The sequence below is a fragment of the Nomascus leucogenys genome, chromosome X (assembly GCF_006542625.1).
Source record: "Nomascus leucogenys isolate Asia chromosome X, Asia_NLE_v1, whole genome shotgun sequence".
NCBI classification, from domain to species: Eukaryota; Metazoa; Chordata; class Mammalia; order Primates; family Hylobatidae; genus Nomascus; species Nomascus leucogenys.
The window spans coordinates 116434581-116457302 of record NC_044406.1 but is presented as its reverse complement, the minus strand read 5'-3'; the positions used below and the strand labels follow the sequence as shown (position 1 = coordinate 116457302).

The 22722-nt window shown below is 39.8% G+C and overlaps 1 protein-coding gene and 1 pseudogene across 1 annotated transcript in view; one reads left to right on the top strand and one right to left on the bottom strand.

Moving 5' to 3' along the window:
* Window positions 1-22722, top strand: part of ENOX2 (ecto-NOX disulfide-thiol exchanger 2) — a 293700-nt gene that overhangs the window by 258160 nt on the left and 12818 nt on the right. Inside the window, exons 10-11 of the mRNA XM_003262322.3 lie at window positions 2761-2875; window positions 22046-22227. Of these exons, the coding sequence (XP_003262370.1) occupies window positions 2761-2875; window positions 22046-22227 (297 nt within the window). The remainder of the gene's footprint in view (window positions 1-2760; window positions 2876-22045; window positions 22228-22722) is intronic.
* Window positions 13105-13711, bottom strand: LOC100581138 (annotated as a pseudogene).

Below are 22722 nucleotides of genomic sequence, written 5' to 3'. Positions count from 1 at the left end.
ATGGGTTTTTGGTGTGGATGTCCTTTCTGTTTGTTAGTTTTCCTTCTACCAGACAGGACCCTCAGCTGCAGGTCTGTTGGAGTTTACTAGAGGTCCACTCCAGACCCTGTTTGGCTGGGTGTCAGCAGCGGTGGCTGCAGAACAGCGGATTTTCGTGAGACCACAAATTCAGCTGTCTGATAGTTCCTCTGGAAGTTTTGTCTCAGAGGAGTACCCGGCCGAGTGAGGTGTCAGTCTGTCCCTACTGGGGGGGTGCCTCCCAGTTAGGCTGCTCAGGGATGAGGGACCCACTTTAGGAGGCAGTCTGTCCGTTCTCAGATCTCCAGCTGCGTGCTGGGAGAACCACTACTCTCTTCAAAGCTGTCAGTCAGACAGGGACGTTTAAGTCTCTGGAGATTCCTGCTGACTTTTTGTTTGTCTGTGCCCTGCCCCCAGAGGTGGAGCCTACAGAGGCAGACAGGCCTCCTTGAGCTGTGGTGGGCTCCACCCAGTTCGAGCTTCCTGGCTGCTTTGTTTACCTAAGCAAGCCTGGGCAATGGCGGGCGCCCCTCCCCCAGCCTCGCTGCTGCCTTGCAGCTTGATCTCAGACTGCTGTGCTAGCAATCAGCGAGACTCCGTGGGCATAGGACCCTCCGAGCCAGGTGCGGGACACAATCTCCTAGTGTGCCGTTTTCCAGGCCTGTTGGGAAAGCGCAGTATGAGGGTGGGAGTGACCTGATTTTCCAGGTGCCGTCTGTTACCCCTTTCTTTGACTAGGAAAGGGAACTCCCTGACCCCTTGCACTTCCTGAGTGAGGCAGTGCCTCGCCCTGCTTCGGCTCATGCACAGTGCGCCTCACCGACTGTCCTGCACCCACTGTTTGGCACTCCCTAGTGAGATGAAACCGGTACCTCAAGCAGAAATGCAGAAATCACCAGTCTTCTGTGTCGCTCGGGCTGGGAGCTGGAGACCGGAGCTGTTCCTATTCGGCCATCTTGGCTCCACTCATCCTCAAATCTTTTAAAATTATTTTCTTTCTCCTCTTTTTCTGCAATTTTATTTACATGTATCTTAGATCTTTGTAATCTCACAAGGTCCCAAGGCTCTGTTTTTTAAAAATATTTATCTTTCTTTGTGTTCTTCAGATTGGATACATTTGTTTTGCTCTCTTTAAGTTCTCTCATTATTCTGTCATCTCTATTCTACTTTTAGGCTCGTCTGGTTATTTTTATTTCAGATATCATTTTCTAGGTGTAGGATCACCCAGATGTGGTAGTTACCAGACAAGATTATAAAGCAGCTCTTATAACGATTCTCAGTGATGTAAAAGAAATATGCTCATAATGAATGAAAAGATAGGAAATCTCAGCAGAGGAATAGAAATTTTTTTAAAGAATCATTGGTTCTTTTTATTTCCAGGCAAAAGAATCCTTGGTTCTTTTTATTTTCAGACAAAAGAACTCTTGGCTCCTTTTAAATGTTTCTATTCCTCTGCTGAGATTTTCTATCTTTTCATTCATTATAAACATATTTTCTTTACATCATGAGCACAGTTATATTAATAGCTGCTTTAGTTTCCTGTCTGTTAAATTACCACATCTAGGTGATTTCAGTGTTGGTCTCTGTTAATTGTCCTTTGTTTCAGAAATGGGCCATCTCTTCCTAGTTTTTCTATGTCAAGTAATTTTGGGCTTTATCCTAGATATTACAGATATTGTGTTGTGAAGACTCTGGATTATGCTATGTTCTTTCAAAGAATGTTGACTTTGTTTTCATTTGTTGTAACGGTCAATTTACTTGACCAAGCTGGGAATTCTATCTCTTGGATGGCCAGCTCAGTTGTAATTTCAGTTCTTTTAGCCTTAGCTGTGCTGTTGGGAATCTTCCTTGTGCTTTCTTGGCTTGGGTATCATGCAGGCATTTGAGCAGATCTTATATACAGAATTTAAAGTTCTTTCCCCCTGCCTCTATTGTCTCCTTTCTGGGATTCCCTTCTTACTTTCCAGTGGCTGTAACTGCCCTGAACTCTCCTTGAGTTCTTTAGGCCATAAAGACTATGGGCTTTCTATTAGAAATTTAGCCATCTTATGAGGTGCTAACTCTGGTCTACCCTCAGACTAAATTGCACTTTAAAAACTGAGAGACTCACCCTATGCTATTCCTTTCTTCCAAGTGTCAGCTTCTCTTCAGAATATGTCTGCTTTTGTTCACTCTCCAATGTCGTCAAGTAGTTACGGGTTTTGTTTTGTGTTTTGTCCAAAGATTATAGTTATTATCCATGAGAAGTTTGGTCTAGTAGAATATTACTCCTGAAAGCTCATCTTTGCTGTAACTTCTAAAACTACAAAAACTCAATTAAGAGTTATGTTGAGTTAAAACTATAAAAAGACAGAGAAGAGAATGGCAAGCAGCAAAATTAAAAGGTCCAACATGGGGAGGTGAAAATGGCAGAACCCTTAAGGGAAAGTCCACAAATCCATGTAAGAGGTAAAATGTCTTTAATGGCCAAAAATACTTTCTAATGTGATAGGAATGTAAGAATCATAGACTCCCTGGAGCTCTGGGTCTGGAAAGAAAGCCTAATGCAAGACAGAGTATAACTACGTCTGCTTTGTCTGAGACTGTTTTACTTTCAACATGCCTCTTTGCCTTAAGAGTATTTGGAGGATTTTTTTCCTAATATGTCAAAAAAAAATGCTGCTTTATCTTATCCTTAATTCCATTCATTTCCTCAACATTTTCAAGAAATTCCCACCTAAAAAGCATACCTTTTAACCTTAGGAAATTCGCAACATTCATAATGATGAATTAATGGGAATCAGGCGAGAAGAAGAAATGGAAATGTCTGATGATGAAATAGAAGAAACGACAGAAACAAAAGAAACTGAGGAATCAGGTAAAGATAATTCTGTTTTCTTTATTTAATAAACATGTACTTGCAGACATGATATTTTCAAACTTTTAATACCCAGTAAGGTATGGCCATCAACCCATCAGCCTGGATACCAGCTAGAAATAATTGGCAAGGCCATATGTGTACATACTGGCTGAATATCAGCCCTGTGGCTACAGGATTTTCTGTGGTTTTCACTTATCCATACCTTGCATTGAAGTGCCTAATTAAAAGTGAACTTTCTTTTCCAAAAAGCGCTGGGCATTTAGGCAGCTCTAACCTAGTATAGTCAGAACCTCACTGTGGGACAGAGGCCGTGTTATAGGTCCTTAGTGGGACCCACAGGGCAAACTTTTTGAACAATAGATAATACCCTCCCCTTCAATTTCATAGTAAACTATCTTGGATGGGAGAATTACCATTGCAGATAATAAAATAGCCAGAAGACTACTCTTTTTAGGCAAACCATTCCAGACAATCTTAGGAGTCAGATTATAGGAAGGTACAGTGGAAAAGCCACTGGACCTAAAGTTGAAACACCTGAGTTCTAGTCCAAACTCTGTCCTTCTTGACCTAGGAGGGACTTCTTCCCCACTGAGCCTCAGCTTCCATACTTGTAAGGAGTACATTATAAAAAACCATTTAATGGCCAGGCGCCGTGGCTCACGCCTGTAATCTCAGCACTTTGGGAGGCCAAGGCGGGTGGGTATCACCTGAGGTCAGGAGTTCGAGACCAGCCTGACCAAAATGGTGAAACCCCATGTCTACTAAAAATACAAAAAATTAGCTGGGCGTGGTAGTGCATGCCTGTTATCCCAGCTACTCGGGAGGCTGAGGCAGAAGAATCCCTTGAACCTGGGAGGCAGACATTGCAGTGAGCAGAGGTCGCACCATTGCACTCCAGCCTGGGCAACAAGACCAAAACTCTGCCTCAAAACAAACAAACAAAAAAAATCTAACAGGGATTTTGTGATGGTTAGATGAGTTCATGAGTTCATCCATTTATTTAATAACTATTACATGCTAAGCACTATGCTAGAGATTGGAGATATAGTTGTATACTGTTCCTGCTGTGTGTGTGTGTGTGTGTGTGTGTGTGTAAAAGAGAGAGAGAGAGAAAGATTGTAATTCAAATCTGAATTTCCTGATTCCAGTGCTTGTATAGTGAAGTCAGCAGCTCTATAGCCACTTGAGTTGTCTTAGAATTTTCACTCAATGAACAGAAACTCTGAAGGAAAGAAAAACACCAAGTCAGACTTTGAAAAAGATATTTATTAGCTATTACATCTGAATTTTTTCTATTTTTGCCATATGTTTGAACCCTAAACATACAAACTGCTATCTATATTGAATAAACCCTTTGTAATCAGTGGTTAGCTAGCATTTTCAGGATAGTCAACTAATTACTGCAAATAAATACTGTAAACTTATAGCCAAAATAAACAAAGAGTTGAATAAGAATTGAACTATTCAAATTATTTAAGTGCTTAGCTAGGATGTTTTATAGCTGATTAATCTTTCACTTGTATGATTGTTTACACCTCAGTATCTACAGTATTGTACACAGTATTTATCCAGTGTTACCATGAAATAAATGCTGCCGTAAGTTTGAGCATCCACTTGATAAACTGCTGAGTTTGTGGAGTTATTGGGGGAGGAGAGGAGTATATGGGAGATTCAGATTGAATGCACTTACTAGAGTTATATAATTGCATTTTGCTTCTGTATCTCTTTTGAGTTAAAAGCTGTATTGGCTACTGCACAGAATCTTATTCGTTTAGAGACTGGAAACTCCCTGACAGATCATCTTATAGCTATTTTCTTTCCTGTTCCACATGCCAGGATACTGCTTTGTCAAATAAAGCTATCTACAATAGACTTAATGGAGCTTACCAAATAGCTTTTCTCCCAGAAGGTTTCAATTCATTTTAATTCAAGGACTTTTGTGCATTTTTCTTCCCCTCGATTGTATCTAATTCTGTTATCTCACTTCTGTAGTACTCAACTGCAGAAATCCCGCTCAATATGAGCCAGTGAAAAGGTCTTCAGTTTTTATCTAAAGTGGCTACATGTTTTAGCTATCATTTGGTTCCAATTAAAAGCTTAAGCAACGAGATCTCAGAGTTGTTGTTTTTTTTTCCTCTGTCCATGCTACCAAACTTGAATTGTAGGAACCTATGGCATGTTTCTGGTTAGATTTTACTTCCCAAAGAAAGTAAAACCAGCCTAGAAGTCTCAGTTATCTTTCCTTGGAGTGCCACAAAATTTCTATTATTTGAGAGACTATATTAGCCAGCCCATATTTGTGATGCAGTACTTTAAATACTCTTGCCATGGAAGAAAGGACTGATGTACACAAAGCAATCTATTGAAGAGGGACAATCACATCAAAGCAAATCATGATAGTGTAAAATTATTTCATTATCTTGTTAGCCATGATGGAAAGTACGGTACCCAGTAAACATAAGAAAAGCTGTTCCCTTTCAGCACCCATCTTCTGCTCTGTTTACTTAAACTAGTGGTTCTCAGACTTGGTATACTGAAGAATCATTTGGGTTACCTTTACAAATTCAGATGTCTAAGCTGCAGAATCTGATCCAATAGGTCTGTAATAGGGTTGAGGAATCTGCATTTTATCAGCCATCCTAAATGATTTCGATGCTGGTGGTCCAGGAAGCACATTTGGAAAACATTGACTTAGACTAATTCTCCTTCATTGTTCTGGCCAAAGTTTTCTGTTCCCTTAATATTAATCTAATCTCCTTCTTCCTTCCCCACCTTTTATTTTCCATGATTTCCACTTTAAGAGTTTGGCCAATTAATTAACAAGTACTATGTCCTATAAGCTGATGGAGATAGAGATATAAATATGTGTAAATCCACACAAAATTTTAGAAATACCACTTGCTGCTAACATGGAAGGTACTGGTTAGAATGCAGCAGGGCAAGAGATATCAGGTGTGGACCAGAGTTGTCACAGTCACTGAAAAATTGATCAGGTCCTTGAAAGATGAACAGGTTTAGATGATAGGAAGATAAAGCATCTTGATGGTGGGGGGAAGGGAGGGAGTAAAAGGGTCGGGGCTCAAAGAGGGAAATAAGCATGATGTATATAGGGGGCAAAAGACTGAGTAGAGTAGATGGGTCCAAATTATGGAGGGCTATGTATGCCAACCTTAGATTTCGCATAGTAAGCAATATGCCAGTGTAAGCACATCTTGTCCATGGTGCTAATATGATGAAAGCAACATGAATTATACATTTTAAAAGATAATCTTCAATTAAGAGAGTCTAACCAGATACTTTTACAGGAAGTGAGATGTAAAATGATGAAGGGTGGGACCAAAGTGAAGGCAAGAGGAACTGAGACAAAAATGGTAGAAGAAAAGGAGGCAATGGATTGAATGAGATTAAAGATGGTAGGAGTCATTTTCGAGGAATATACCTAAGTCTTTAGTGCCAGATTGGATACAGATGATTAAGAAAAGGAAAAAGCCAGGAATGAATCTGTGTTTTCTAGTCTGAGAGACTGGAGACCTGTTGATTGTATTGGTTCACTAGAGATGTCATAACAAAGTACCACGAAGTGGGTGGCTTAAATGACAGAAATGTATTGTCTCACAGTTCTGGAAGCTAGAAGTCTGAGATCAAGATTTCAGCAGCGTTAGTTCCTTGTGAGGGAGAATCTATTCCATTCCTGTCTCCTAGTTTCTGGTCATTTTCCAGCAATCTTTGATGTTCCTTGTCTGGTAGATGCATCATCCCAATCTCTGCCTTCATGTTTACATGGTGTTCTCCCTGTGTGCATGCCTGTTTCTACGTCCAAATTTCCTCTGTCAATAAGGATACCAATCATATCAAGTTAGGACTCATCATAATGACCTCATTGTAATTTGACTACCTCATAAATAACCTGTTTCCAAATAAGCCAGATTCTGAGAGCTTCAACATATCTTTTTTCAGAGGACACAATTCAAACCATAACAGTAGAACTGACAGAAATGGACTGATGGATGTGACTGATTTGCAGAATATGATGAGATGAACTGCAGATAGTAGATCATTGAGAAATGGGCAGAAGGGATTTGTATTCAAATTAGAGTTGAAGAAACTAGAAGGAATAGTAGATGGTAGTGTAGAGGTATCGGCTGAAGCCCTGAGAAAATTAAATATGAAAGACAAGTGAAAGAAAAGCAAAAGGTTGAATACAGAATTTGGGGGACTATCCACAATAAGGGAGAAGGAAAGAAAGAGAAGTTTGCAGAGGAGTTAGAAAAAAGCAGTTCTGAGAGGCTGGAAGAAAACTAGAAATGAATTGGGTTGCGGAAAGCAAGAAAAGCTTTTATAGAAGTAAGTAGTCATTGACATTAACAGATGTTACAAAGAAAATCGGAATCGAGAGAAACAATGCTGGGCAAGGGCTATTTTAGTAGAGTGATAGAGGTAGGGGCCAGAATACATGACATTAGTAAAATAAAGTAAACAAAGACCATAGATCAAGAAGTTGGGTACTAAGCAAAAGGAAATATGGATATTATAAATGGCAACTAGAATCGATAAAGTTAAGGGTTTTTGTTGTTGTTGTTGTTGTTGTTGTTGTTGTTGTTGTTGTTCAATAAAAACGAAAGAGGCAATGGAGAGTATGAGATTGAAGATGCTAGAAAATAAAAGAGTACTTATGGAAGTGGAATCTTTGAAAAGAAGAAAGGGAAGGGATCCATATTCAAGTAGCGTTTACTTTAGAGAGGAGAGAGCCCTCTTTCTCTGAGACAAGAGAGGGGAAGCTGAAGGTATATAGGTAGCCCAGGCTTCTCCATATACTAAGAGATTATTTATTCATCACAAAAATGATTTGGAAATGAGACCACGAGGAGAAGGGAACTGATTTGGAATAAATGCTATGGGCAGTATGGAAGGAAGAAATCAGTGAGAGGTGAGAGACCCATCAGCAAGGGCCAACATGAGTGTGTATTGATGTAGCTGCCTAGCTCTGCAACTTCCCATAAGAGTTCTCTGTGGCCCGGGATAAGAGAGAGTGGAGTCAAGTGACTGTGAGTTGGGGATTGGCATAGTAAGGCTGGCCAGAGGTTTTCAGGAAGCTGAAAGCAATACAAGGCACTGAGGAGTTTGCACTGGGATCTGTTCAGCCAGAAAGCAGCTAATGAACTAGCTTAGTGAAGTTGGCCACTCCGTGAGATTAAAGATCCCAGCAAGGAAAGAGAGCAGTCTTGGGGTGATGAGAGGCAGTGAGGAAAATGGCAGATGAGGATTCTGTGTTTGAGATGGGAATTTAGAGATCTAAGAGGGGTAACAATGAGGTTCCAGGTGCATCCATGCTGGCAGAAGCCTGATTGGAATGGAGACAATAACCTGTAGAGGCAAGGGAAAGCAAGGCATTGTGAGGTCAGGAAACCCACTTGAGATTTTTTGCCTGAGCTGACCTGCAACCACCCCAATAGGTCTTATTCATATCATTTCCTGCTCTTTCTTCCCACTCTTTGTTCTTTTCAGCTTTTTCCCTTTGTGAATCACCGCAGCTCAAACTTTCTTATGAGCCTTGAGAGGAATGTTACCCATTCTTCCTTCTATAATTTTGTAACATTTTTAGCATCTCCTGTAATTAAGCTTTAAAAGGGTGGCTGACTCCCTGAATTTACTTCTACTAATTTTTTTTCTTGTTTTCTTTGTACCATTGAAGAGACTCAGGCACTAATTTTTTAATGGCACAAAATCATTTTTGGTCTTTTGTTGTACAGAAACATGTCTGGGATTTTGCTGTTAGTGGCTCCGCTAAAAAGAGGAGTTCACAGCTGCCTTCATACTTTCATATTGCCGTGATGAACTGGCAGCCTTCAGATCTGAGGAACAATTGTCATAAAGAGAAACATTTTCCCCACATAGGAAATAGCCAAAAAGGAGAAGCCAAGAACTAATGATGGCAGGATATGAATACATTCACTGTACTGTGCTCTTTAGTATCAGGACTGATGGATTCACCTACTCAAACATATTATTAAAAGGTAATATTGAACTTTTCAATGTTCTGGCAATGTACAAAGAACTTCAGCTTCAGAAATGGGCCCAATTAATATTAAGTCTGTGAAAGGAAAGACTTGGTGTCCTCATTAAAATGACAAAAAACCCTCATTTCAGAGAGTGGGAAATATATTTTGTAGGTAAGGTCCCCTCAGTAGCATTACAGGTGATTGCATTTTCTTTTGCTTGGTGACAGGTCCAAACTGAGAAGATTATTATCTGCTCCCACTTGGCTGCAGGTAGCCATTACTGCTCATCAGCATGCCCTTTCCCCCAGGACAAAAACAGTCTCTCCTCCTCATTTTCTCAGAGGGAAAATATTTTTACATTTAAACTGGAGAATACGCCTCTAATCATTCTCCTAGATCTCTGCCCTTTTCTCTGCCATGTATCTCCGTGTGACATGTAGAACATGAGCATAATTACTGGCCTGCAGTACAAGAAGAAATAAAAGGAGGAAAATGAAATATCACTATTTTGTATTGAGCCATGTGGACTGCCAGAGGACAAACATGCAAACCAAAACAGAAATAAATAATTGTTAATCTGTAGGAGTCACTTGATTTACAGAGTAACCTGTGTACTATTCAGCCAAACTCCAGCTCAAGATACTGTCCTTGGTACTCACCCTGCAAGCAAACCAAATATTTCTTGCACTGTTTGGCAGACAGTTAATATGCCTTTTTCTATAGAGTTTTGTATATAAAAATCATCTTCACTCATAGTACCTTCTTTTGATGTTGTGGTTGTTAGTGCTTGTCTGATGAAAAGTATCCCAGCCACTGGAAGAGATGGCAAGGATAGATATTATTTGGAGTGCTTGGAATCCAAAAGACACAAAATCTGCATAACAACAAGAATTAAAATTAATAATAAAACCAATCATAAAATGAATATGTCATGCCAAAGATCTTTTTGTAAGTCTTTAAAACTAAAGTGCAAGGTTTAAAACTGCTGTATCAGGATCATTGCATGGCCATCCACAGAAAACAAATGTGGATGCTAAGAACACCTCAACAACACTAGTAGAAGATATTTCTAACCAGAACCCTTCCTATTACATTGCCACTTTCTGCTTTGGATAGACCATCTGACCACAGCAGCCTACATCAGTACATACTAGTTTTAGGAAAACCCCCATGTTCAAGGAATTGAATTAAACCCAGCACCTCTCTAAAGGCAGCTTCCTTTTAGGAGTACAGAATGTTTTCACGCTAATATGGGTTTTTTTTTTCTATATATTTGTCTGAGTCCATTTTATGTTGCTATAAAGGAATACCTAAGACTGAGTATAAAGAAAAAAGGTTTATTTGACTTACAATTCCGAAGGCTGGAAAATTCAAGATTGAGTATTTGCATCTGGTAAGAGCCTCAAGCTGCTTCCACTCATGGCAGAAAGTGAAGGGGAGCCAGTGTAGGCAGAGATCATATGGTGAGAGAGGAAGCAAGAGGAGAGGGGAGGTGTCAGGCTTTTTTTTTTTTTTTTTTTTTTATGTAGTCTCTCACTGTCGCCAGGCTGGAGTGCTGTGGTGCGATCTTGGCTCACTGCAACCTCTGACTCCCTGGTTCAAGCGATTCTCCTGCCTCAGCCTCCCGAGTAGCTGGGATTACAGGCACGTGCCACCACACCCAGCTAATTTTTGTATTTTTAGTAGACACGGGGTTTCATGTTGGCCAGAATGGTCTCAATCTCCTGACCTCGTGACCCACCAGCCTCGGCCTCCCAAAGTTCTGGGATTATAAGCATGAGCCACCAAGCCCGGCCAAGCTCTTTTTAACAACCAATAGAGTGAGAATGCACCCCCCCCCTTCCCAGGGAGGGCATTAATTTATTCATGAGGGATCCACCCTTATGACCCAAACATTTCCCACTAGGCCCAACACCACCACATTCGGGATAAAATTTCAATATGGGTTTTGCTGAAGAAAAATAAATCATAACCAAACCACAGCAATATTTCATCTTTGTAATGCACAAGTTCTTTCCATTCATTATGTAGAGGATGAATCTTCTCTTTGAAATTCCTTTAGATAAACCCTTCCTTCACCATTTATAGCCAATAATTTTAATTGTTTAATTCCTTCTTTTTTTTTTTTTTTTTTTTTTTGGAGACAGAGTTTCGCTCTTGTTGCCCAGGCTGAAGTACAATGGTGCAATCTCGGCTCACCGCAACCTCTGCCTCCTGGGTTCAAGGGATTCTCCTGCCTCAGCCTCCCGAGTAGCTGAGCTACTCGGGCTAATTTTGTATTTTTAGTAGAGACAGATTTCTCTATGTTGGTCAGGCTGGTCTCGAACTCCCGACCTCAGGCCTTCCAAAGTGCTGGGATTACAGGCGTGAGCCACTGCACCCAGCCAGTTTAATTTCTATCACTTTTCTTTTACTTTCTTCTACCCAGAGTTCTTCCCTATAGGTAATTAAGAAAATTCATATCTTTGTCAAATTGCCTTTTAACTTTCTTATACATTTAATATACAGATTGTAAATTTGATCCATTTTTTTATTTTTATTTTTTCACATCAGAGTTTGATTTAGTCCTGCTGCAAACACACAGAATCTGAAATGTTTAATGCAAACAGAATAGATTTCTTGGGATCTAATATTTTTAAAATTGCCTGACAGCTTACCATCTAAGAAAACTTATTTAAGGGAGGCAAATTATTTTGGGAGATGAGTATAAGAGGTAGTAGTAGGAAGTTAAGGAAATATTGCAGAAATGTATTGGAAGGCAAATACGACCCAAAGAAAAAGCTCCACTGAAAAAAAAAATGTTGAATTCTGACCATAGAACTAGCACCCTGCTCCCAGGTCAATAATTTGAACAAAAAATAAAAATAAAAAAGACCTTGCTCAATCTTGAGGTTAGTGAAGGAATATAGGAGAGTTGTGTGTTAATGTGACTACTGAAATCAAAGAGCAGTACTGTTCAAAGGGCATGATGTCTTGATCTTAGGATCAAATATGCTAGACCTTGAATCAGAGAATCTGCATTACAGTAGAAAAATGGGGAGTGCTTTATGCATGTGGATTCAGGGCACACCAGCAACCTACATGTGCAGCATTCTCTAAGCCATAATGACCATTCTCATCTCCCACTCAGGGCAGGAGTAAGACTCTTCTCTTGCAGCGCTCTGATAAGTTGGGTTTCTTCTTCTTCTTTGCAAATAATAGAGAAACTAAACATTTATACCTATTGCACCCCCAAAGCTGAAAGCAATAAAGAATGAACACATACAGCAAACTGTTAAGTGCATCTCTGTTCAGGAATTGCCTCAACATTGGGTTTCTATTGACAGAACAGAAGAAGTTGCCTCTGATCTTCCTGAGGCTCCCATTGTACCCTGGCTTAGCAGCCCACAGTTAATTTTAACTGGCAAAAGAAAATTCCTTCAGGATGAGAGGTTAGATTTCTACTAAAACAGTGCTCTCCATAGGGTATATGAGCACATTCAACTGTCACTAGAAAGGAACCTGAGGGCGGACACACGGTGCCCACTGCTAGAAATCTTGCAGTTAGATTAGAATGGAAGAGTGTCTGAGTTTTTAGATAATTTTAGACATCAGGATATGGCTAACAGGTTATGTTCAGGGCCTACGCTTGATACTGTTGAAATACAAACAAAAATAACTGCCCAGAGAGAACATCCATGTCCTAAAAGACAAAACATTTTATCTGGGTGAAGGGATGACTTAACTCGTGAAACTTGAGAACACAGAACAACAAAAATAATTTCCTTGAACATGTTCAACTAGAAGGGCAAGGCATTTTCCTACATAAAACATAATTTTCCCACTACTCCAAAGGAATCCAATAAATAATTTTACAGTGAAAAGGCCTGGATCAAACCTAGAAGTGACACCGGTCCCCGACGAACACAAGTCACAGGTCCCTGTGCAGGTCTCAGGGTCGAGTCGTGCAAGAATGCCAACACTGCCATGAGCCTGGCCTGTGCTTTCATCTTTCCCAAATGGGACCAGCTGGAGGGTCTAAGCTGCTTTACAAAAGAGTTCTATCTGGTAAGCCCGGGTCGTGAACGAAGCCAAAGATGACAACACAAGAAGTGGTCAAAGCCAAGGTTTCCTAACACTGCCTTTGTCTTCTTCCCACGGCCTTCCCTGAGTGCTGAAGCTGGGCCCCAGGAGGGGAGTTCTTCAATGGGGCCTCCTCACCCAGGCTGGAGTAAGTCCACTGGCCTGTCATGCAGGGAAGAGCTCTGGCAGGCTTTCTCAATAGCAGTACTTTGCTATGGGGTCCCAGTAGGTGTTCTCATGCTGCAGGCTCTGGGATGAGGTCCTGCATTTGACCAGGCACAATTCCAAGTGATCTTTGACTGCCATGGAGAGGTTCCGGAATGCCACAGCTGCCCGGTTGAGGAAGTGCTCCAGGAGAAGTTGCTTGCTGGGCTGCAGGCAGCAGGAGACACGGTACTCAGCAGCCGTTTGGCCAGCAGCCATCACAGCAGTACTGCTTTGTGCTAGGGACGTTGACGTTACAGCGGCCATTCGCCAGCAAATCCTTCCTCTCACAAACGTAGCTGAGTTCATCCGTGATGAGGCGTCTCCCTTGAATGGAGTTGTGGCACTGATTGCTGGGACGACTGCTATTGCCCAAGTTAAACTACACTTTCCACGGGATGGGCTGATCATGGTCTTGAACCTGCAGGGGATTCCTCTCTCTCACTGCCCTCTCCTCCTGCCTGGAGGTGGTGCTGAGGAAGTAGACAAGCAACAGCCCAAAGACCAGGGCGAGAACCCACCTCTTCCGCAGAAGCCGGCGCCACACCATGGCTGCTAGGTTCACCATCCCAGCGCGGAAGCGCGGATGTGGGGCGCGGCTGCCGGGGCATGAAACGCAGCAGGCCCAGCACCTAAGCCCCATCCCTCCAGGCGGGCCCCACGGCCTGCGGCCCAGTCTGCTTTGATCCATTTTAAAAATGTATCTTTTATTATTATTATTATTATTATGCTTTAAGTTTTAGGGTTAAAAACGTCTCTTTTTCTGAGTTTTGTGTTCTGTTAGTAATCAAAAAAGGTATAAACTACAAATGTTTCCATTAATTTGGCATGTAAACAATAGAAACTAGTGGAATCATAAGCCTGAAACTTGATTTTCTAAATTGTATTTTCTGGACTACATTGAAACTAGTGTTATTGACCTCTTTAATACCTATGGAAAACCCACCATAATTATTTGGTTCTCATTAAAAATAAGGTTGAGGAGACGGCTCAAAATAAAAGCCTTGCCTTTTTATCTAATTTATGTCTAACCTTACACAATTTTTTGCTTTCCACTTCATTCTACCTTTCATTCTAAAGGTACTCAATGAATGTTTGTTGAGTGAATGAAAATCTTCTGATTAAATATTTTGAAATAGGCTTTATGATTTTTTGAACTTGAAAAATGTGCCCTAAACCATAAATAATTACGTGTAACCTAAGTTTCCTTCATTTTTTAAATTAATAAGTTTCTTTTTTAGAGCAGTTTACATTCACAGCAAAATTGTACTGAAAGTGGAGAGTTTCCGTATAATCTCTGTCCCTGTAGAAGCACAGTATCCCCCACTATCAACATCCTTCACCAAAATGGTACATTTTGTTACAATTGATTATAATTTGTCACTATTGATGAACCTACATTAACATATCATCATTACCTAAAGTTTATAGTTTACATTAGGGTTCATTCTTGGTCTTGCACGTTTTTTGGGTTTTGACAAATTTAAAATGGTACGTATCCACCATTGTAGTATCATACAGAATAGTTTCACTGCCCTAAAGTCCTCTGTGGCCCACCTTTTCATCCCTTCCTCCTCACTAATCACTGGCAATGACTAATCTTTTTACTATCTCTGGTAAAAGGTTTTGTCTTTTCCAGAATATTATATAGTTGTAATCCTTTAGTATGTAGCCTTTTCAGATTGGCTTTTTTTCACATAGTAATATGCATTTAATTTTCTTTCATGTCTTTTCATGGCTTGATGGCTCATTTCTTTTTAGCACTGAATAATATTCCATTGTCTGGATGTACCATAGTTTATTTATCCATTCACTTACTGAAGGACATCTTGATTGCTTCCAACTTTTAGCAATTATGAATAAAGCTGCTGTAAACATCCATGTGCAGATTTTTGTGTGGACACAAGTTTTTAGTTCATTTGGATAAATGCTAAGGAGCATGATTGCTGGATGGTATGATAAGAGTATGTTTAGTTTTGTAGGAAACTGACAAGATGTCTGCTTACTTTGGATTTGTTTAATTTGTTCTTCTTGTTTTAGTTTCCTAAGATAAAAGCTTAGATTATTAGTGTTAGAACTTTCTTTATGTCTAATAGATGGATTAAATGCTATAAATTTCCCACGTAAGTACTGCTTTCACTGCATTTCATAAATTTTAATAACTTGTATTTTCATTTTCATTTATTTTAAAATACTTGTAAATTTTTCTCGAGATTTCTTTTTTAATCTATGTGTTACTTGTAAGGATACTGTTCAAGCTCCATGTATTTGGGGAATTTCCAGCTATCTTTCTGTTACCGATTTCTAATTTAGTTCCACTGTGATCTGAGAACATACATTGTAAAATTTCTCTTCTTTTACTTTTTAAGGTGTGCTTTATGGCCCATAATGTGGTCTCTCTTGGTTAAACTTCCATGTGAGCTTGAGAAGAATGTGTAATCTGCTTTTATTAGATGAAATAGTCTATAGATGGTAATTATATACAGTGGTTTGATGGTGGTGTTGAGTTCAACTGTGTCATTACTGATTTCTGTTTGCTGGATCTGTCCATTTCTGATAGAAGGGAGCTAAACTCTCCAACTGTAATAGTAGATTCATGTGTTTCTCCTTGCAGTTGTATCAGTTATTCACTTGTGTATTCTAATGCTCTGTTATTAGGCTCACAAACAGTATTGGTATGTCTTCTTGGAGTATTAACCCCTTCAATAGTATGCAATGCTCCTCCTACTCCCTGATAAATTTCATTGCTCTGAAATCAGCTCTGTCTGAAATTAATATAGCCACTTCCACTTTCTTTTAATTAGTGTTAAAATGTTGTATCTTTCTCCATCTATTTCCCTTTAATCTGTATGCACCCTTATATTTAAAGCAGATTTCTTGTAGACAACCTATGGTTAGGTCTTATTTTTTAATCCACACTGACATCTGTCTTTTAATTGGCGTACTTAGATCAATAATTTTTAAGTGATTATTGATATAGTTGGATAAATATCTACCATGTTTGTTGCTGTTTTCTTTTGGTTACCCTTGTTTTTTGTTTCTAGTTTTGTCTTCTGTACTTGTCCTGCCTTTTGTATTTTTAATTGAACATATTATATTATTCCACATTTTTTCTCCTTCATCATATCATTTATACTTTTTTTCACATTTTTTAGTGGTTGCCCTAGATTATATACATTTACAATTAATTCAACCCCACTTTCAAATAACACTATACCATTTCATGGGTACTGCAAGTATCTTATAATAGCAAAATGCTCCTGATTCTCCCCTTCCATTTCTTGTATCATTGCTGTCATTTATTTCACTTGTCCATAAGCATGCATAAATACATACAGGAATACCTCACCTCACAGATATTACAGGTTCCATTTCAGACCATTGCAATAAAGCTAATATTGCAATAATGCACGCCATATGAATTATTTGGTTTCCCAGTTCATATAAAAGTTAAGTCTACATTATACTGTAGTCTTTTAAGCATAATGCCTAAAAAACAATTTACATACCTTAATTTTAAAAGACGGTATTGCTAAAAAAAAAATATGTTAACTATCATCTGAGCCTTCAGCAAGTTGTAATCTTTTTGCTGGGAGAGAATTTTGCCTTTATGTGGATGGCTGCTGACTGATCAGGTTGGAGGTTGCTGAAGGTTGATGTGACTGTGGCAATTTCTTCAAGTAAGACAATAATGTATACTGTATCAATTGACTCTTCTTTTCATTAAAGATTTATCTGTAGTATGTAATGCTGTTTGATAGCATTTTACCCACAGTAGAACTTTTTTCAAAATCGAAGTCAATCCTCTCAAACCCCATAACTGCTTTATCAACTGAATTTACAAAATATTCTAAATCCTTTGTTATCATTTCAACAATGTTCACAGCATCTTCATCAGGAATAGATTCCATCTCAAGAAACCATTTTCTTTGCTCATCCATAGGAAGCAACTCCTTGTTCATTAAATTTTTATCAGGAGGCTCCAGCAATTCAATCCATATCTTTAGGCTCCACTTCTAATTCTAGGTGTCTTGCTATTCCCACCACATCTGCCATTACTTCCTCCACTGAAGTCTTGAACTCCTGAAATTCATCAATGAGAGTTGAAGTCAACTCCCAAACTCCTGTTAACGTTGATACTTTGACCTCCTCCCCTGAATTATGAACATTCTTAATGGCATCATGAATCCTTTCCAGAAGGTTTCCAATCTACTTTACACAGATCCATCAGAGGAACCACTATCTATGGCAACTATAGCCTTATGAAATGATTTTTTAAAATAATAAGACTTGAAAGTCAGAATGACTTCTTGATCCACAGGCTACAGAATGAATGTTGTGTTAATAGGTGTGAAGACAACATTTGTCTCCTTGTACTTCTCCATCAATATTCTTAGGTGACTAGGTGCATTGTCAACAGCAGTAATATTTTGAAAGGAATATTCTTTTCTGAGTAGTAGGTCTCAATAGTGGGCTTAAAATATTTGGTAAACCATGCTGTCAACAGATGTGCTGTCACCCAGACTTTGTTGTTCCATTTCTAAAGCACAGGAAGAGTAGATTTAGCATAATTCTTTTTTTTGGAGGGGGGTGGAGTTTCACTCTTGTTGCCCAGGATGGAGTGCAATGGCACAATCTCAGCTCACTGCAAACTCCACCTCCCGGATTCAAACGATTATCCTGCCTCAGCCTCCTGAGTAGCTGGGATTACAGGCACCCACCACAACGCCCAGCTAATTTTTGTATTTTTAGTAGACACGGGGTTTCACCATGTTGGCCAGGCTGGTCTCGAACTCCTGACCTCATGATCTGCCCACCTCAGCCTCCCAAAGTGCTGGGATTACAGGCATGAGCCACTGCACCCAGCCAAAAGTTTTTATTTTACATTCATTTTTTCATTCTTTGATGCTCTTCCTTTCTTTATGTAGATCCAGATTTCACAGGGTGCAGAATTCTAGGATGTTGATTTTTTTTTCTCTTAACTCCATAAATATTTTATTCCACTTTTTATTTGCACAGTTTCTGAAAAGAAGTCAGATATAATGTTTACTTGTGCTCCTCTATAGGTAAGGTGTTTGTTTCCCTTGTGGTTTCTTTCAAGATTTTTTCTTTATTTTGATTTTCTTAAGTTTGAATATGATATGCATAGGCTGAAGGGGTTTTTGGCGTTTGTCCTGTCTCGTGTTCTCTGAACTTCCTGGATCTATGGTTTGGTGTCTGACATTAATTTCGGAGAAATTCTCAGTCGTTATTGCTTCAAATATTGCTTCTGTTTCTTTCTTTCTTCTCCTTCCAGGTATTTCCATTACACGTTTCCACTTTTGTAGTGGTCCTATAGTTTTGGATATTCTGTTATGTACTTTTTTCAGTATTTTTTTTTATTTTCAACTTTAAAGTTCAGGGGTATATGTGCAGGATGTGCAGGTTTGTCACATAGCTAAATGTGTGCCATTGTGGTTTGCTGCACAGATCACCTCATCACTTAGGTAATAAGCCCAGTGTGCATTAGCTATTTTTCCTAATGCTCTCCCTCCTCCCAGCCCCTGCCCTCCAACAAGCCCCAGCGTGTGTTGTTCCCTCCCATGTGTCCATGTGTTCTCATCATTCAGCTCCCACTTATAAGTGAGAACATGTAGTATTTGGTTTTCTGTTCCTGCGTTAGTTTGCTGAGGATAATGACTTCCAGCTCCATCCATGTCCCTGCAAAGGACATGTCCTCATTCCTTTAAATAGCTGCATAGTATTCTATGGTGTATATGTACCACATTTTCTTTATCCAGTCTACCATTGATGGGCATTTGGGTTGATTCCATGTCTTTGCTATTGTGAATAGTGCTGCAGTGAACATACTCATGCATGTGTCTTTATAATAGAATGATTTATATTCCTTTGGGTGTATACCCAGTAATGGGATTGCTGGGTCAAGTGGTATTTCTGGATCTAGGTCTTTGAGGATTCACCACACTGTCTTCCACAGTCGTTGAAGTAATTTACACGCCCACCAACAGTGTAAAAGCGTTCCTTTTTCTCCACAACCTCGCCAGCATCTGTTGTTTTTTTCTTTTTGTTTTTGCTATGGCCTGAATGTATGTATCCCCAAAAATTCATGTTGAAACTTAATCAGCAATGTGCTATTAGGAGGTGAGGCCCTTGGGAGGTGATTAGGTCATAAGGGCAGAGCCCTCATGAATGAGATTAGTACACTTACAAAAAGAGACCCCAAAGAGCCGCTTGTCCCTTCCTAATGTGAGGACACAGGTAGAAGGCACCATCTATGAACTAGGAAATAGGCCCTCACTAGACACTGAAGATACTGGCACCTTGATCTTGGACCTCTGAGCTTCCAGAATTGTGAGAAATAAATTAATGTTGTTCATAAGCTACCCAGTTTGTGGTATTTGGTTATAGCAGTTAAAACGGACTAAGACAGGTTTTCAGTTTTGGAAATTTCTACTGTCATATCCTCAATCTCAGGGATTATTTCCTTAGTTACGTCCAGTCTAATAATTACCCCAACAAAGGCATTCTTCATTTCTACTAGTGTTTTTGATCTCTAATATTTAATTTTATTCTTTCTTTGAATTTCTTCTTTATGCTCTTATTATCCATCTGTTCTTGTATGTTGTCTAATTTTTTCTTTAAAGACCATTGCATATTAATCATAGTTTTTTAAAAAAAAATCCCAGTCTGATAATTCCAGCATCTCTTCCATATCTGAGTCTGGTTCTGGTGTTTGCTGTATCTCTTAAAACTGTGTTTTCTACTGTTTAGTATGCCTTGTAATTTTTCGTTAAAATCTGGACATGATGTACTAGGTGAAAGAAACTCTCATAAGTAGCCCTTTAGTAATATTGTGGTAAGGTGTGGAGGAAGGGAAAGCATTCTCTAGTTCTATGATTAGGTCTCAGTCTTTTGGTGAACCTGTGTCCCTGAACTGTGAACTTCACCAGTGCTTCTCAGTTTTATCCCACTCCCACCACCATCACCCCCCCCACACACACACACCCCTTTGATGGGACAGGATGGCTGGAGGGGGCTGGAGTTGGACATTTATCTTCCCCCAGGTCTGTTAGGTTCTTCTAAAACCCCAGCAGGTGAGGCTCTGGTAAAATAGTTTTTCCTGAGGGCAGGCCTTGTGAAGAAGACCAGGATGGTCTCCAATTTCAAAATTGTTCCTTTTCCCCTTCCCCTGCCAGAAACATGAGGAGATTTTTCTCTGATATTCACTGTAAGGAACTGGTATATCTCCTGGAGGTAAAACTTACGAATGTGTGGGAGCTGTCCAATGACTGGGTCTTCCTAGAGTTGTTTGTTTGTTTGTTTGTTTGTTTTTTCCAAGACCGAGTCTCACCCTGTCACTCAGGCTGGAGTGCAGTGGCGCGACCTCAGCTCACTGCAACTTCCACCTCCCAGGTTCAAGCGATTCTCCTGCCTCAGCCTCCTGAGTAGCTGGGATTACAGGCACACACCACCACGCCCAGCTAATTTCACAGACTTGTCCACACTGAGCCTCCAGCAATTTGTTAATTACACCTCAGGTTTTCCTACCCAAGGACTGGGTCCCATGGAGGTTTCTGCTCATGGGTTTTTGGTCCAGTAAATTGTGATTCTCTATATTCACCTGTCTGTATCTCCAGTTTTGTTTTGGGGGCAGCTGTTTGCCCTGTAACCTCACTTCTCTAACAAATGTAAAAAGAGTTGTTGATTTTTCACATTGTTCAGCTTTTTACTTGTTATTAAGACAGAGTGGCAGCTTCTAAAGGTCCTTACATGCCAGACTGGAAATCTTATGTCTTAGTTTTTACATTTACCTTTCCTCTGTGAGACGAGTCAATGCTACATTCGTGTGTGTGTGTGTGTGTGTGTGTGTGTGTGTGTGTGTTTCAAGTTGTTGTTTAACAGTTATTTTAAAAGAAGTACATGAAAACGTGCATATTAAGAAATCTTGGGCCAGGCGCGGTGGCTCACGCCTGTAATCTCAGCATTGGGAGGCTGAGGCAGGCGGATCACAAGGTCAGGAGTTCGAGACCAGCCTGGCCAATATGGCGAAACCCCGTCTCTACTAAAAATACAAAAATTAGCCGGGCATGGTGTGGGTGCCTGTAGTCCCAGCTACTCAGGAGGCTGAGGCGGGAGAATTGCTTGAACCCAGGAGGCGGATGTTGCAGTGAGCCAAGATCACACCACTGCACTCCAGCCTAGGCGACCGAGTGAAACTCTGTCAAAAAAAAAGAAAAAAAAAAGGAAGGAAGGAAAGAAAGAAATCTTGAAATGCAATTGCATATTCACTAACACAACTCCATCTGTGCCTTGTATTTCTTTTTCTGGGCTCCCATATTTGTGTGCCTCCCATAACCATGTCCCTCAGCATTTGCTTTCCAGCCTGCTAACCTCTGGCACTACTTTGATTCTTCATTACTCCCCCTTACATTTTCAGTAAAAATAAAATGAGTATAACTGACATTAGAATCTGACTCTTTATACAAAGCTACAGAGCAGCAGGAAATTCCGAGGTTAAGTTTCTCAATGCTGCATTCCTTAAAAACATCTGTCAGCAACATTATTGTGTAGGCAGTTGTCGGTTCAAGGGAATTGGTCCTATATTTTATTATTACAGGGCTGTTATTTCCTACATTTCAAATAAAGGAAATTGATGTTACCTTGAAATATCTTAGTTATATTTGAGGTGGCGAATGAGGAACATGATGTGAACTTTTGTGTGTTAGAATCCTAGTTCATTTATAAAAACAGGCCTGTGTGCTTTTGTGTCCATCTCTTGCTGACATGGCCAACTCAAACCTAAAGTTCTTCATCAAGAGGAAGAACCAACCTTTTTGTGGTATTCAGATGAACCACAAATGAATCTGGATATATGGTTTCATATTTTATATTGATTGTTTAGCCTTAGTATCACAGGCAGAAGCTCTGAAGGAAGAAAATGACAGCCTCCGTTGGCAGCTCGATGCCTACCGGAATGAAGTAGAACTGCTCAAGCAAGAACAAGGCAAAGCCCACAGAGAAGATGACCCAAACAAAGAACAGCAGCTGAAACTCCTGCAACAAGCCCTGCAAGGAATGCAACAGGTAAAGGCATTTTGGTTTTCTGAGCTTCTGGGTAGAATAGCATCAGCTTCTCACCTATAAAAGGGTCCCCTGCAAGCAAATCAAATATCAAACCTATTATTCTTCTTGATGTAATATTATCTGGCATGGCTGAGGAAGGAATTATTGTTGTGGTTAATTAAATATTCCAATTAATACAGAGATAGCAATGGATTGTCAATTTTCAAAGAATGAGCATTCAGTGAAAAATATTTAACATTAGACTACACTGAACATAATCTAATCTTTTCTTTATGCTTCAGAAGGTACTTAGGGATCTAGACAGGGCCTCAGGGTCTTTACAAAGAACCTCAATTATTTAGATATGAAAAAGTGCTGATGAACAAGTATCTAGTTGATAGAATACCAAGAAATACAGCCTTTTAAAAGGAATGGCAGGAATCTACCCTTGATTTCAGTAGAAATAGGTACATTATAGGTTTTTAAGTATCAATGCTTTGAGCACATAATACCAAC